The sequence below is a fragment of the Tinamus guttatus genome, unplaced genomic scaffold (genome assembly GCF_059628265.1).
Source record: "Tinamus guttatus ecotype Peru unplaced genomic scaffold, ASM5962826v1 Tinamus_guttatus_pri_ptg000503l, whole genome shotgun sequence".
NCBI lineage: Eukaryota > Metazoa > Chordata > Aves > Tinamiformes > Tinamidae > Tinamus > Tinamus guttatus.
Window position 1 is genome coordinate 5,713,381 of NW_028289037.1, and position 15,288 is coordinate 5,728,668.

Genomic DNA, 15,288 nt, shown 5'->3' on the forward strand with positions numbered 1-15,288 from the left:
CTGTTGAAGTGGTAGATTATTTTGGCAAGCACAGTTGGGATACCTGTCTGTCATATAATAGACTTTCCCCATCTTGTCTTTCCTGTTTGTGATTAAAAGCTAACACCTGCCCTTAGCTATTCCTGGTGTTGATGTAAACGAAATATTTTCTCAACATAAATGAGAGAAACAAAAAGTGTTTAGCCTTTCTCAGAAAATTACTATGTCTGTTATGAATCTGAGATGCTGAGTGAATGTCTTAAGATATAGAAAGGTTTTGAAACATGGCTGAGAGTTGTGAAGTAGTTTAACTGCCGCCCTATTAAAATGTGTTGTCAAAATTATCTCATCTTTCTTCCTTTACACAAGTAATTTTCTCTGTTATTTTGACTTGCAAGGTTCATATAGGTGGAATTTCTTATACTATAAATGCCCTTACTCAAACAGTGTTTGCAAGCGTGCTTAATATTAAAAAAACTTTTAATGTATGTAAGTAAATGTTACAATGCTCCTGTGATTAGTGGGATTAACCTTCTGTCAGTATCGTCCACAACATTGCACGATACGTAGCTGTATGCTGATAATTTTCCCCTGGAAGTTACCCAGTAAAAAGGCAATGTTAACACCTTTACGGTAAGAGGAGGCGAGAGGGGGACCAAACAGAGCATCTTGCTGCTTTGTTCCACAGCAATCTGTGGATGTGCTGTTGAAGAGTCAAGATTAATTCTTAAGGAGAAAAATATGAGTGTATTTTGTGACTTCCTTAGAAGCAAAAGAAAGGAAATAAAGATTTGGGAACACGATGAGAATGAAAAGCTTGTGCAGCCCTGCTGCGCTGGATGTCGTTCCATCTGCAAGCTCCCCCTGCCTCCGCTAGCCATGCTTGAAAGTGAGCTTGTTCAGTAGTTACGTACTTGCCAGCTCCACACAGCAGCACTGCTTCTTCACGGTGGCTTCCTACCCAGCCTGTTGCTGGGGCTCTTCACATGGCTCTTCACTATGTTAGGAAGAAGTTTTGGTACTGTTATAAAACACTCTTCATGCAGATAAGTACACCTGCTCTTTCTGTGTGTGCTTTTAGATTATAATAGAAGAGAAAATAGGAGGGTACTTCAGATAAGAAGAGGCAGAAGATCCTATTTTTTAAAGAGCTAAGCAAATATAAGTCATGGTGCTTATGTTTCTGCTGAGGTCCGTGTATCGATGATACAAAGTGTATATCTTTCAGCTTAAACACTAGAACATCCTAAACCTTCTGACAAAAAATAAAATTGAAAAACTATAGTAATTCTTTCTTCCTCTCATCTCTCAAGACAGAAGACTGTCTTTCTGCAGCTTGATGAATCGGCAAGCATGCTTTTTTACCATGCAAATATTACATCCTTACGTGGTAACCACAAAGAGGATAGTGACAGTCAGATGCTTGTTTGTGGGTGGAGCTGCGCCCATATGGAAGTGCTCGTACTTGGGTAAAGCCTTGTTTGCTCCTGGGTTGCTCGGTCTGGTGCTTGTTCCGTGTTGTTCTAATAGGTCAAGTTGGGAGAGAGCTGTACGTGAGTAGGTGGTTACTGAGCAGTCTGATGGCGCCTATGGGGTTCCACAGTGTGTTTCGCTCTGGGCATTTCCCAGAGCAGAGGCAAGTCCTTCAGCTTCCCAGCCAGCCCTCTGGGGCTGGTCCACCGCGCGCGTGCCCCACAGATTGCCACGATAGTTACTCACATGGCAGGCTCTAGATCTTGATTGAGGCGGCGGGTCAAAATAAGACATAGAGCATGACTCTCTCCAAGGTCAGGGGTGAGGTTAAAACCTGGGAAAGAGTTACTGGTAGCCTAGAAAAGGGGCTTGTTGTGTGGCTGTTGGATGGTGGAATCAGATGTTGGCACCATGATTGTGCACATCCATTTAGGAAGAACTGGCACTGGGAACAGATGGATTCCTGGGTGTATGTGGGTGTCCATGTAATCCTGACACTGCCTCATGGGCATAGGTGATAAAAGCACCAAGCCACTTAAAGCCAGGTGTAGCTGTAAGTTGCAGGAGAATAAGGTCTGAGGAAGATTTTTTCATGTAGGAAATGTTTATGAGCATTTGACAGGCAGCACTGGAGCTGCTGTAGGCAACAGCCTGCCAGTTTCCTTGGAATGATACATTGATTAATCCCTGAGCTTCCAAATGGTCTGTGACCAGCAGGGAACAACCCTGCTTTGTATTTTCCAAATATTGATATTGCAGGGCAGAGGGAGGCATTGAAAGAGAGAGAGAATGTGCCAGTGATGCACTGAAGATGTACTGGAAGAGATATTTGCACTGCAGGCAGGTGCAGAGAAATGAAAACAGATGCAAATGTTTCTGTTTAAAATTTATTAAAGCTGGTAAAAGTATTCATAGCAAGGTAGTTATTTAATTGTTTGAAATAGTAGGTAATAGTAGGAAGAATATAGGGAGGAGAAATATCGGACTTGAAGGTATTTTGTGTGTTTGTTTGGGTTAATATTTAGGATTAAAAAAGCTGCACCGTGAGTTGCAAAGAAATCCTGCAGCCAGAGGATGTGTAATGTCTAGAACTTATTCTCCAACACCAAAAAAAAAATGTTAAGAGTTGCATCTGGCAAGTTTCAGACCACATTAGCACATGTTTAGACAGGATTTTTTAAAAACAATTTGCATTCATCTCAGTAACTAAAACCTCTGGATTTGTGTTCAGGATGTAATGTATTTAGTTTTCCTAGGAGCTTGTATCAACATTTCTGTTTTCTAAAATGTCACAAAGCACCCTGCAGTTACGTGGTTGCAGCCTGTGGTTGTTTCGAGGGTAGTGCACACTGCTCCCGTGCGTGGGTGCCAGGCCAGGCCGCGGCTCTGCTGAGGAGCCGCAGCAGGACCGGGGCGGCCGGGGGCCTCCATGTGCCCCCCGCTGCCTCCCGAGGGGCAGGGAGAGCTGCCGGGGCCAACGCCTGCCCCTCCGGCCCGTGTCCAGGGGCAGGGAGAGCTGCCGGGGCCAACGCCTGCCGCTCCGGCCCGTGTCCCACCGCTCGTGTGAGCGGAGCTCGGCCGGGGCAGCCGCGGAAACGGCAGCGCCTGCCTGTGCTCCTGCTCGCCTCCGTGAAGGGGAAGAAGAAATTTTTGGTTACAGGGTCCTGAACGTTTACAGAAATAGTGTTTTGATGGATGATTTGATCTCCTCTCTTCCTGAGGGCTTTTCTTTTTGAAAACATTTTAGCTATGCCGCTGTAGTTAATTAAAGAAAAAATATCAAGAAATGAGAAACAGAGTGTTCCTAGAGTGGGGTTATTTAGACAAAGTTGACATATCTTTTATTCTGCTATCGAATCTAACAATATCTGAAGGTATGCACATGGAATAAAATCTTCAACGAGAGCAGTAAAGAGAATGAAATCTGAAAATAATTCCAATAGGTGCATTCCCTCCTCCTCCTGTTCATTTATCCCTGTTTATTTATATGTTTTGGAGTTTTTTGAGGGTGAGGATTTTTTTTTTTAATGGAAAACTTAAGCTGACTGCCTGTCCTTTTTCTTCTCATTAATCTCTGTTTCAGATGAAAAGGAGAAATTTGAACCAACAGTCTTCAGGGATACCATTGTCCAAGGTCTCAATGAAGCTGGGAATGACCTGGAGGCTATAGCCAAGTTTCTGGATTCCGCAGGCTCTCGGCTCGACTATCGCCGCTATGCTGACACGCTCTTTGATATTTTGGTAGCTGGCAGCATGCTAGGTAAAATTCAGTGTACCAGTGCAGAATTTAGAGGGCCACCCTTGCTTTGCTTAAAATATTATCCTCCTGAACCAAGTAGAAATTATAAACTGTATTATACTTCAGTTATTTAGATGCTTTTTAGATCTAATGTCATAGAGTTGTTTGTTATTTGTTACAGCAGGAAAATGTAGGGACTCGGTTGTGCAACACATTCTACAAATATAACAGAAAGTGGATAGTGCTGTGTGAATCCTCCAGTCTAAGCTGAAACAGCCTAGAAATGCACCAGAAAAGAGAATGGGAGACTGACAAGAGGCAATGAGAGAATGTGTTGGCATTGGGATGTGTAATACAGCACTGCAGGTTCCCTGCGGTTGCAAAGATTTCTTTGCAGATGTTGCAAGAAAGGGAAGAAGGCTGAGGAGGAGGCGTTGTGGCTGCTTCTGGGAAATCCCACGTGACAGTGGCAATAGAGGGGGAAAACTTTCCCATCCCTTGCTTTCCTCTGGATTTAGAATCAGCTGGCATTGATCAATGGCATTGTGATTCCTGCTTCCAATTCACTGGTACTGAAGAAGCAAATATTTTTATTTCTGAAGATTTGAAGAAATGCAGAAGAGGAGAGCCAGTGGAAAAATAAAGTTGTCAAGAAAATAGTTCAGGAGAAATGTTTTTGCGGCAGTGTTTTCAGTGTTTACATGGGGCTATTAACAATTGGAGAGGTCAGGAGCACATTTCAGGCCCTCAAATTAGTAACAGAGCTACTTTTCCCTTTGGAAAAGACTTACATTATTCTAGTGCTTAAAGCAGCACTTACTTTAAGTGCAAGGGTATGAGTGATGCCCTAACCAATTCCTGTTTGATCACACACTCTCAAAAACTGCTAAGATTTCTTAGTGTTACCTATTTTTTTTCTGTCCATAAAGGTCTATGTGATCTAATATGCTGCATGTTGGCTCCTGATGTGACAGTGCCACTACAGCTTAATTAAGCTCTGGCTTTGTCTTTTTGCCCTCTACTCTTTTTTTCTCCCCTGTGCATTCTCACTCTATCTTTTACCTCAGTGTTACTAATAGAAGACTTGTTAAATCTTGTATTTCTGGGACACTTTCTAGTAGAGATTTCTTTTTTCACTGTATGTTTTCTTTTTTTCTTCCTTTCCTTTAGCTCCTGGAGGCACACGCATAGATGACAATGACAAGACCAAGATGACCAATCACTGTGTATTTTTTGCAGATGAAGATCATGATGCCATCCGCAACTATGCTCAGGTGAGGGTTGTTAAGGGAATTGTTCATTGCTATTTTCCATTTATGAATGAAAAGGGATTATAGTGGGACAGACTGGAGTAGCCTGCAATGCCTGCTGTAGAGTAAGTGAAAATTCAGCTACGCAGTAACCTGCCCTGTTTCTATCTAACCTCTATTTTTTAGGAAGGAAAAAAAAGATTTCTAAGAAATGGTTGCCAACTGTGACTAGATCTGTTACAGAAAGCTATCTTACTTATTTCAGTCTCCTGTGAGGATAGTAATTTGTTAATTTACTGTGTCTCTCCCATCTGAGAGTATCCTCTGCCTCTCCTGCTTTCACGATCATTTGGTCACATGATGGGATTAAAAAAGGTTTAAAAAATCATTTTCGAGAGAATAGTTTTTTTGTAGCTCTGTAAAATGATTTTCCATTTTTTGTAGGCATTTGTGTAAGCAAATGTTTTGAAGCATTTGTGTTTAGTGTATTTGATACAGAATCTCTATCAAGTGAAGGTAATGAGCTGTGCTACTTGTCTGCCTTGCTGTGTTCTTTTGCACCTGACAGCTTCCTCAGAAAGCTGCATTATCAGATGAAAGGGTGTAAAGAGGAAATTTCCTATATTCGTTAACCTCCTCTTACGTTTTTCTATTTCCTGCCCCATCTCTAAATCTGTGGATGAGAAAGAGAGCAGAACAAAATTCTGAGAGTCAGAAACAAAAAAAATCTCAAACAGTAGTAAATGCTCTTTGATTCAAACATTGCTGGTATAAAGCAAGAATTGCAAAGCTTATTTTCTAATTTTGCGGTTCTGAACAGCCTAACAAAGGAGGATGTTTCATGGGAACTCAACAGACAGTGCAACAGAGGATTACACAAGTGCTACACTTCTGACTGCTGATTTCCTGAGAACTGTGAAACTCTCTCTTTATTAACATCTAAAAGAACACTGCATAGCAGAATCTGAAAGTGGGAGAAATCACCAGTGCTGGTTATTTTTTCCTATTGTGGACACACACACACAAAAGAAAAAGACTAATGAGTTAGCCAAAGACATACTTTAAAAGAGTTTCCCTTTCTCTTTTTTTGTAGCTAAAAGAGCGGCTACTATGTTTACCTATTTAACATTAATCTACATTTATCTTTAGGTCTTCAATAAGCTTATCAGGAGATACAAGTATTTGGAGAAGGCTTTTGAAGAGGAAATCAAAAAGGTAATGTTGGTAGCAGTCTTCTCTTGCCCCCCCCCCCTTTTTTTTTTTTGTGTGTGTGTGTGTGTGATACTAAGGAAACGGATAGAAATTTTTGAGAAGAATAAATATCTATTTCAAGTATTTCAGGTTCCTAGTAACATGTGGATATCATCCTTCTCTTTCTTGTTTTTAATGGTTTGAATAAATAATAACATAGTGCTATGCCATAAGTTAAAAGTATATTTACATATTATTTTAAAATTAAAAACATCTGTAGAAGGGTTAAATGAGGGAAAGTCTGGAGTGATGCCTCACCATCTTCTGTGTCTGAATGAATTTGGCTCTTATTTATACATTCTTGCTCACATAGGAAATTACTTTGCACTTGCGATCAGAATGCCTATTAACTGATGCTGATTGCACAATGCATCACTCTAAAGACCTAAATTTACCTCTGTCCCTGCACGGATCTAATGTTCCTGCTGCTAATTACTGTAATCAGTGACATGAGAAGAGCTGACTCACAGCATTCAAGCTGCAGTGTTCAGCACGTTAGGCAAACGCCATGCCAGTTCAAACTGCCTCCTCTTTTCTGTAACTTGCCTGGTTTTGAATCCTTTATAAGAATTCACTTTGCACACAAGTGGCAAGGTGAGGCTATGGTCAATATGGAATAATTTGACTCTTGAGTTGAGGTGTTCCTCAGCTTGGATCAGATCCATCCTCAAATCAGAGGCATCTGATTTGAAGATTAACCATACATTAGCTGGGAGAAAGCACAAATTTGATGTCTAATTGAATTGGAGCCTGGAGTTCTCATACCTGAAATCTCACTTAAAGCTTCTGGAAGCACCCTAAGCCATGGCAGCATGGAGCTCAGTGGGTTTGTCCACCCTGAAGACTACAATATTTAGCTTTATGTAGATAATTTCTGCGTAATATTCAGCAGTGCTAGGATTTTTCTGTAGCTATGATTTTTTTTCCCTGGTGTCTCTCTGATGAGCTAGAGTTCTTCTGAGTCAGATGTCAGCTTGCAAGAGAGATCACCCAGTCACACTTGCATGTTGGACCAAGGCAGAGAGTTAATTTGTGATTTTGCCCCTCTGTCACTCTGTGCTCTTGAGAGAATCCTAGTGGCTTCCAAAGACCTGGCCTTTTGACATGAGCCCTGTGCACATTCCCTTTCTCACCCAGTGCAGTCCTCTGCCAGGCTGAGGCAGGAGGGAGAGTCCTGTGCTCCCAGCATCAGAGAAGGAGAAACTAGGAAGGTGGCAACTGCAGCACTGCAGTTAGTCTAAAACTCTTGAGAACTATTTTTAGTTTCTCTTCCCTTTTTCCTCCCACTGTTCTTGTGAAAACAGACTTACAGCTGCTCTCTTCTGACTAGTAAGGCTACTCTTTGTTTGACTCTATTGTTTTTATCAGCGTGCACAGTAATGTGTGTGAGAGTAGCTGCTGGTGCAGGACAGGTTGTTAACATGTCCCATAGGTGCCCCTGCAAGGTTGAGCAGTTCAACTGGCAGCAAACACAGACTGAGGTTAGAAAAGCGGGAATGTGGCTCTTGCACAGTATTTCCCTGGTTGCTGTCACAGCCATGGAAGAGTTTTTTCTAGCAGATTCATTAGGCTGTTCAGAGCACTGAGGAGAAATTAGCTGTTCCCGCAGAAAGAGGCATGCTGAAAACCCAAGCGAGACCAGCAGGAACCAGATGGTGTCAGTGGGACTTCTCTTTAAAGACAGACTGTCTCAGATGCCACTGTGCATGCGAGTATTTGCATTATGTCTTCATAATTCTATCTTTAAGGACATTATTATTTCTGGGCACTTTTCCCTTTGATACTTCTGACTTACAGATTTTTTTTCTTAACTTTTACTTCCCCAAATTGCAAAGTTTTGGTTTTTTTTTCCCCCTCTATCGATGTAAGCAAACTGTACATTGAAATCCCCTGCACAATATTAAAAATTCAGATGTGAAAATTTAAATGTAAGACAAAATGTTTACGTGCTTTTCTCACCAACTAGTTTTTAAATATAGTCAGTTGAAGTTTGTATAGTGACTGCTTAGCGTAATTGCATAGACGAGGGGAAAGTTTTTGCAGTAATCTAAGTGTTCCAAACTTATGTTCATCTTCCTGTGTGTGTTTTGTCTGTTCAGGTCGGTGGACAAAGCATGCAGTATCAACTGTCTGTATAGTGTATATGTATATGCATGTTTAAGTTGGTGTTTTTTAGTAGGTGTCTGTTCCATCAGACTTGTTTAGCTAGTAAAATGTTCTGTGTCATTTCCGTTTTCAGTGTGATAAAGTACAGGTAAGTATATTTTTAGTTTTGAGTTTGTATAAGTTACTGAGTTATATGAGAGTATATGAAGTACTGGGGGAACTTATGAAGTCCTTGGATTGTGTTCCTAATGAAAGAACCCTAAATCAAGCTGGGAATTATGAGGTACAAAGGTAGTAGCATTTGGAGATTAAATATAGAGCCAACAGAGATGCTCCAAACGAGCGAGATAGACGTAAGAATCAGTCCTCAGGTATCTGTTACATTAGCTGCCCTCTCCATCGCCAACAGCTCAGTACTGTCTGCAAATGTTACAAACTGCCAGACAGTAAAGCAAGAGACCACTTTAGTTGATGAAGATATTAAAAGAAACCTTATTCTCTGCACGGATAGATTTTCTTGGTTTTCACTGTCAAGTTTTCCAGATTGCAAAAGAACAGACACACTGGTGTTTCTGTAGACTTTTAAATGTTGTATATCCACTTTTTGTTTAGTCATGTATATCTTTTATACACAGAACTTGCATGACTTAAAGATATATATAATAGGCAAAAATAGCATGTTACAGCACATTAAGTCTGATCTTGTGCTTATTAGGCATTCTAAACTCCCACTGAAATAGGTGGGAGTTATTTTAGACTTGTTGGAAATATAACACTGTGAGCCAGAACTGCGCATTTTATGCCTGGAAACAGTCTATATTCATAACAAATGCAGTAATACCAGTGCTTGTCTAACAGCAGGTAGAAATCAGGCTTGAACGTGGTGAGTGATTTGGTGCTATTCTGAAGTAATTTGGACACTGTGACTTCCTGGAAAGGTTTGTAATAAATGATGGCAAAAGAAGAACTCCTAAGGAAATGGCAATAAAAATCTCAAAGAAAAGCTTTGAACTGAACATCTTGTTCTTTTTGATGGCTTGTTCCTCAGTAGTTTATTAAAGGCTTTGATTCCTCTCAGCACTCGCGTTTCCTCTAAGTTAGGCCATGTTTTGCAGTTGTATCTCTGAACAGAAGGATTTGACGCATAACGTGTAAGGTAGAGGTACTTTTCAAAATATTAATAAAACAAATTGTACTAGTAGCACCAACGGTACTTTAGGCAGTGGGAGACATGCAGAAGGGCAGGCCCCTGCTCCAAAGATACTGCATGGGATACAGGTCATGAGCATCATAATTAAAATTCATTCTAAAACACTTGCAAGAAGCATGATGAAAAGGAAGGGGAAGAGGATGAGGCTGTGAGCTTCATAGATATGTGATTTTAGGCCCTCCCAAACATTTGAACAAATACAAATTTCTCAGCTGATAAATGTTTGAATGTTCTTTTATTTTCCTGCTAGAATTAATACTGCTTAGAAAAAGAAGTTTTCTTGCATCATCGTCATGTGCACACAGAGCATTTCTTAATAGTGGCATGTGCCCATGTAAGTGCTGTTGTCCTTGGGTAGGTAGCAGTGTTTGTTGCTCTTGGAATCCTCCCCGCCGTGGGCCGCTCGGCGCAGCGCCGCAGTCACTGGTGTTGTTGCTTTCCTGGCGCCAGCCGGGCATGAGTGGATGCGGCAAAGGCCAGGGTGGGCAACACCCCAGGAATTAATCCCAAAGTGCTGAAAGAGGGAGGGAGTGCGGCCACCTTCTCGACAAAACCTTTGTTGCTTACGCAGATACAGGAAGAGTAGGCATGAAGCAGGCTAGCTGCAAATCTGTGCTGCTGAGCTAAAGCTGACCTGTCTTTGCTAACAGTTCCAGTCTCAGTATTTGCATTAAAAGAGCAGAAGTTGCAGAAGAAAAAAGCTAAATTGCATATTGTGTTTTGATAGAATATTCTTGATCAAGCTTGCATAAAAAAATTGAAATATCCTGGCTACCAGTCAAATATTTTACACTAGTTTGTAATGAAATTCTGTACAAATGATTCCAGTCTTCCTATTAAAGGAGCCCCTTCCATTATTTTTTTTTTATCTTGTACCATTATATACCAGTAAAAGTACTGCATTTGAAAATAGAGAGGTGTTTCCCATCCATGTATTTAGAAATAATAATTCCATTAATTTGCATCCCAGATTTTCTTACATTTTCCAGTTTGGAGAAATGTTCGGTTGAAATTTGGGGAAAAAAAATCTCATTCATACTATGCTTATATAACTGTTAAGTAACAGTTTATATAGAGCTCAATGATTAAACCATGGAAAAAAAAGTAATATGGCTTTTATTGGGCTTCTGCCAAATACCTGTAAAACACGCATTTAGCTTTAAGAATAGAAAAACAATGAAAGGTGTAATTTTTTTTCTCCTCTTTGTATGTTCACAGATAGAGAGGTATCAATAAAACATTGTGTGTGTTTTAATAACATATTTGATTTATTACCTGGATTTGTAAAATGTCACTCAATTCACAGTGAATTCACAGAGGTTCAGAAATATTCCTGCATTCCTGACTTTTTTTTCTTGCTGATGAATTTGTGTGTTAACTTTTGGTAGAGTCAGTGACTTTTTGCAATGAATAGAATTGCCCTTTGCTGTCTAGCATTCTTTTTTCTCAGCACTTACGTTATGATTCTTAACATGGTAAGAACAAGTTTTTGTTAACAGAAATGCTATGGACAAAATCATGTTTTGTACAATTTTGTTCCTGGTGTAAAGGAAAGGAGATTTAATGTGCTGCATCAGTGTACTTTTGAAAGTAATTGATTTTATTTCAATTAATGAAATTTAAATAATTAAAATGAGTAAATCATCTATGTAATTAGTTATTTTTAGACTTTACGGGATGAATGTTTAGTCCAGAATTTGTAGCACTTCAAACATCAGTGAGATTTTTACTCTTCCTTGGACTAAACTTCTCCTGTTGTAAGTAGTGATGGGAATTATGAGGTATTCCTATTTTTCCCATCAGCTTTGTGAAGACTGCAGAGTGGCTGAATTTGAAAATTATTTCTGATTTTGGCCAATAGAAAAATCTCTTTAACTGTGCTCTGTGCTCCCTTTCTCGGAAGAAATACAGGAAGCTTTACAGCGGCATTTGGGGAGAAAAAAATAACCTGCTCATCAGTATTCTTCTCTACCTGTTATTGTTGCCTGTGGTTCTAATGTATCTGTGCTTTTTTTTTCTTTTTTTTTTCTCTGATCCACAGCTTCTGCTGTTTCTTAAAGCCTTTACTGAAACAGAGCAGAAAAAGTTGGCAATGCTCAGTGGGATCCTGTTAGCCAATGGGATTCTTCCTGCTACGATTTTAACAAGCCTTTTCACTGACAATATAGTCAAAGAAGGTAATTTCTTTCTTGATTTTTCTTCTTTATTTTAACTTTAGTAAGGAGGTGTCTTTTATACAAGATCTCTTTTAAATTTGGAAGACTGTAACTGATAAACTAAAGCAGTATTTTAAATTACATACCAACAGCAAAAGCCAACATACTTGAGAAAATCCGACAAGAAGGCTGTCAAAAGTCAGAAAATGGCACCAAAAGTCCCATTAAAAGGGTGTAGGTTTTAGGTTACACATTTGTGTACACACGCATACAATTTAATTCCTTTCCCGAATTACTGTAAGGCTGAAAAGTATAGCTGAGATGTACTTGTTACCGATTTGTTCAAGAGTCCCTAGTATTTTGTGGGACAGAGAGCACGTACAGCCCGAGGGGTATTTCAGAAGAAAAACAAAAAACCCACAAACCCTCTGTTTTGCCTTCTTCCCAGTAACATTCAGGGTTAATCAGTGGTGCTATGGACTCACATCTACCATGCAGTAGCTAATCATTCTTTCAAACTTGGGACATGGTGTCTTTTTGTGAATCTTGCTTTTCCAAATGTTTGCTTGGCAGTATCTTTTCTCTGCTAGTAACTGATTACCTGATTAATAATTGCAAATTCACTGCCAATGCCGAGAGCTTTTATGGATATATATTTTGAAAGAGCTGTATAATAACTAAACCACATTTTTAAAGTGAGAGTTATTATATATTCTACCACAAATTCTTCTTTCAGAAACAAAGCGTTCTCATTTGCAGCATGCTGTTACATTTGTTTTCTAAATGCTGTAGAAAGAAAAGCCACAGCTGCAGCCTTGTTCTGTCATCACCCACAGCTTTCACAATCAGAACTAAAATAGGAGAAAATCCAAACAAAAGCACTAATCTGTGTCTTAGGATAATGGCCTGTAATGAAATGAAAGACTGATTTTAGTTATGGGAACACAAGAGGCATCTGAAAATTCCTGTTTAAAATACATAAATAAAAAAGTAACTTGTTATATTTTAAATTAAATATTGTAAGAATACAAATGGTAGGTAAAAATCTTGCAAAAATTATCAATTCTATTGTGAATTTGTCAAAAGCTCCTTTAAACCTTTGGCTCTTAGTTCATATTTACCAAAAATGTATTTGTGTCAACTTCTGAGAAAATGGTTGTTCAATCAGTGTTTCTGAATAGTTTTATTTTTAGAGGAAAAAAATACTAAAGATACAATGATAAATGAAAAACAGAGAAGAGATCAAGGTATAAACCTAAATTGTGTAAAATAAATGAGGTATGTTCCTCTAGTTTATTAAAAAAAAAAAAAAGGGGGGGGGGAAGCAAAAAGCATGGGCAGGTGGGCTGACAATCTGTGCAACGTAGGCACTGCAGTCAGGTGAGCTCAGGGAATTGTTGATCCCCACGGGAATATTGTAATGCTCACAAAGAATTGGCTGAAAGGGAGGCCGGGGTGGACTCTGCTGGCAGGAGATCCCTCATGTTTGAGGGATGTTACCAATAACTGAACTCAATTTAGGATTGCCCTTTTCAGTGTTGTCTACCTTTAGTGGGACGTGTATATGGAAAAAGCATCCTCTGTGGGGACAACTAATATCTTGCAGAGGCAGAGAAGTGTCAGGGCACTCCTGAGACCTCATGGGGGTTCAGTGTACCCTTATTGTCACCCCTGCTCAAAAACTAGAGCCAATGCAAAGAACAGCTAATGGGGTTAATCAATAACATGGGTGATTGAAATTGCTTGCTGCAAGGAAAAAGCAGAAAAGGGAAAGAGCCATTTACAAGAAAGGGCAGCGGCTGTACACAAATACACGATTGCCCAGTTCCTGTATTCTGTTTGAACTGGAATTATATAACTAGGAATTATAAGTTTGAAAACATATTAGTGACAACCTTTCTCTAATAAGGCTTGTGGCACCTAATTTATCTCATTTAAAGATAAAACTTGAGAAAAGATTTATGGACAGGGTTGTTGGGACAATATTTGTTGACCCAGACAATACTATTTTGTTCTGGTAACCATTCTAAAGAGCTCGGCATATTTCTTGTTGCTGCTGTGCTTTTCTGCAACTGGTCAGCTTTTTTGCTTTTTATGTTTTGTTTCATAAAGAAGTAGCATGTGACCTAACAAGCTACTGTGTGGATTTCACTGTTTATTATTATTTTTACTAAAAGACATATTTCATGCCAAACTGACACATGTGCTAGCAGGCACTGCTGTTCTAGAGGTTATGATGATGACACGGTGGAAGGATTTTGTTTGCATTTCCCCTGCCCTCTCATGGGAACAGTTTATATTGTCACATCTCACTTATTGCACAGAACATATGGACTGTGGATAGGTAGCTATAAATGGTTCTAACATCTTTGTGTAGTGCTGCCAAAGCTCTGGAATGTGTATGAACATGTGTATCCGTTCATAAACTGTGTTTTTATATTCAGAGTTATAGGTGTACATTGTTATTAAGTCCCCCTGAGCCGAAAAAGGTTATTACTTGGTCACTACTGAGTAGTCTGGTCATGTTTGTTTATGATCTCTGCATCATGCTGATTTTATTTGGAACCTGAAACATAAAACGAGCACAAAGTAGTATTTTTAGGCCTCTCTTCTATGGCATCATGCATTCCTAGGTTAGTATAGTACTTGTCTAGGAATCATGCCTTGCAGCTACATTCTTGAAATCAGGTTGGCACAACTGCCGTAATAATCAAGATCTGTACGGAATATTATAAAGTCTACACTGCTTGGGGAACGGCCTCTTCCCTTTTTTGTTTGGTGACTCATTTAATCAATGTGCCCTAGAAACAGGAAGAATGGATCCCTATAAAGTGGCTAAGGACAACTAAACTGCTTCCTACCATGAGTCCCATCAAGCTCTTCGAGCTTTAGGGCTGTTTGGAGGTGAGATAGAAAACTGTGGTGAATGGAAGATCCTTGAATAGTTGAATGTAGAGGGGTAAAACAGAAGATAATTTTCTGAAGTACGTTAGGCTGTTTGAAAATCAATACTGCGTTAAGGAAAAATATGCACAGTTCAGCTCTGTGTTTGTTCTTCTGATCATAAAATGTGTTTGCATTCTATATTAAATTCTTGCAACCATTTCAAAAATAGCTGAAGCATCTTTTCTGTTTTTCTCAAACAGGGATCGCAGCTTCTTTTGCTGTGAAGCTTTTTAAGGCATGGATGGCAGAGAAAGATGCCAATTCTGTTACCTCTGCTTTAAGAAAAGCCAACCTAGATAAAAGATTGCTTGTAAGTACTGAATATTTTCAAAAAGTCTTTTTTTTCCTTGAGCAAAGGAAGAAAATAAAATTCAGATGGTTGTTTCCTGTAAGCATGTTAGCTCCCTCCCAGCCTTTCTTTAGCATTTTCAAACTATATTGAATCATGACAATATTATTATGGCCGTAGCATTGATAGAGGTTTGGGAGAATTAAGTAGCACATTTTCCCATTCTGCCTCTGTATTTCTATAGTTAAATGCCTTCTGAAAGGGGCTCAGGAATTAATCAATTTTTATCTAAGAGCTGCTAATAAATCACATACATCAGTACAGTGTGTGGAGAATTTTTTTTTGAAATATTTTACCTTTGTATGTAATTAAAGGGTTTGTATAATCAC

The 15,288-nt window shown here is 39.3% G+C and overlaps 1 protein-coding gene across 1 annotated transcript in view; it reads left to right on the plus strand.

The window, feature by feature from the left end:
- BZW2 (basic leucine zipper and W2 domains 2) overlaps positions 1-15,288 on the plus strand; it is a 49,551-nt gene that overhangs the window by 21,272 nt on the left and 12,991 nt on the right. Inside the window, exons 3-7 of the mRNA XM_088533510.1 lie at positions 3,536-3,712; positions 4,862-4,965; positions 6,091-6,156; positions 11,550-11,685; positions 14,811-14,920. Coding sequence (XP_088389636.1) covers positions 3,536-3,712; positions 4,862-4,965; positions 6,091-6,156; positions 11,550-11,685; positions 14,811-14,920 — 593 coding nt within the window. The remainder of the gene's footprint in view (positions 1-3,535; positions 3,713-4,861; positions 4,966-6,090; positions 6,157-11,549; positions 11,686-14,810; positions 14,921-15,288) is intronic.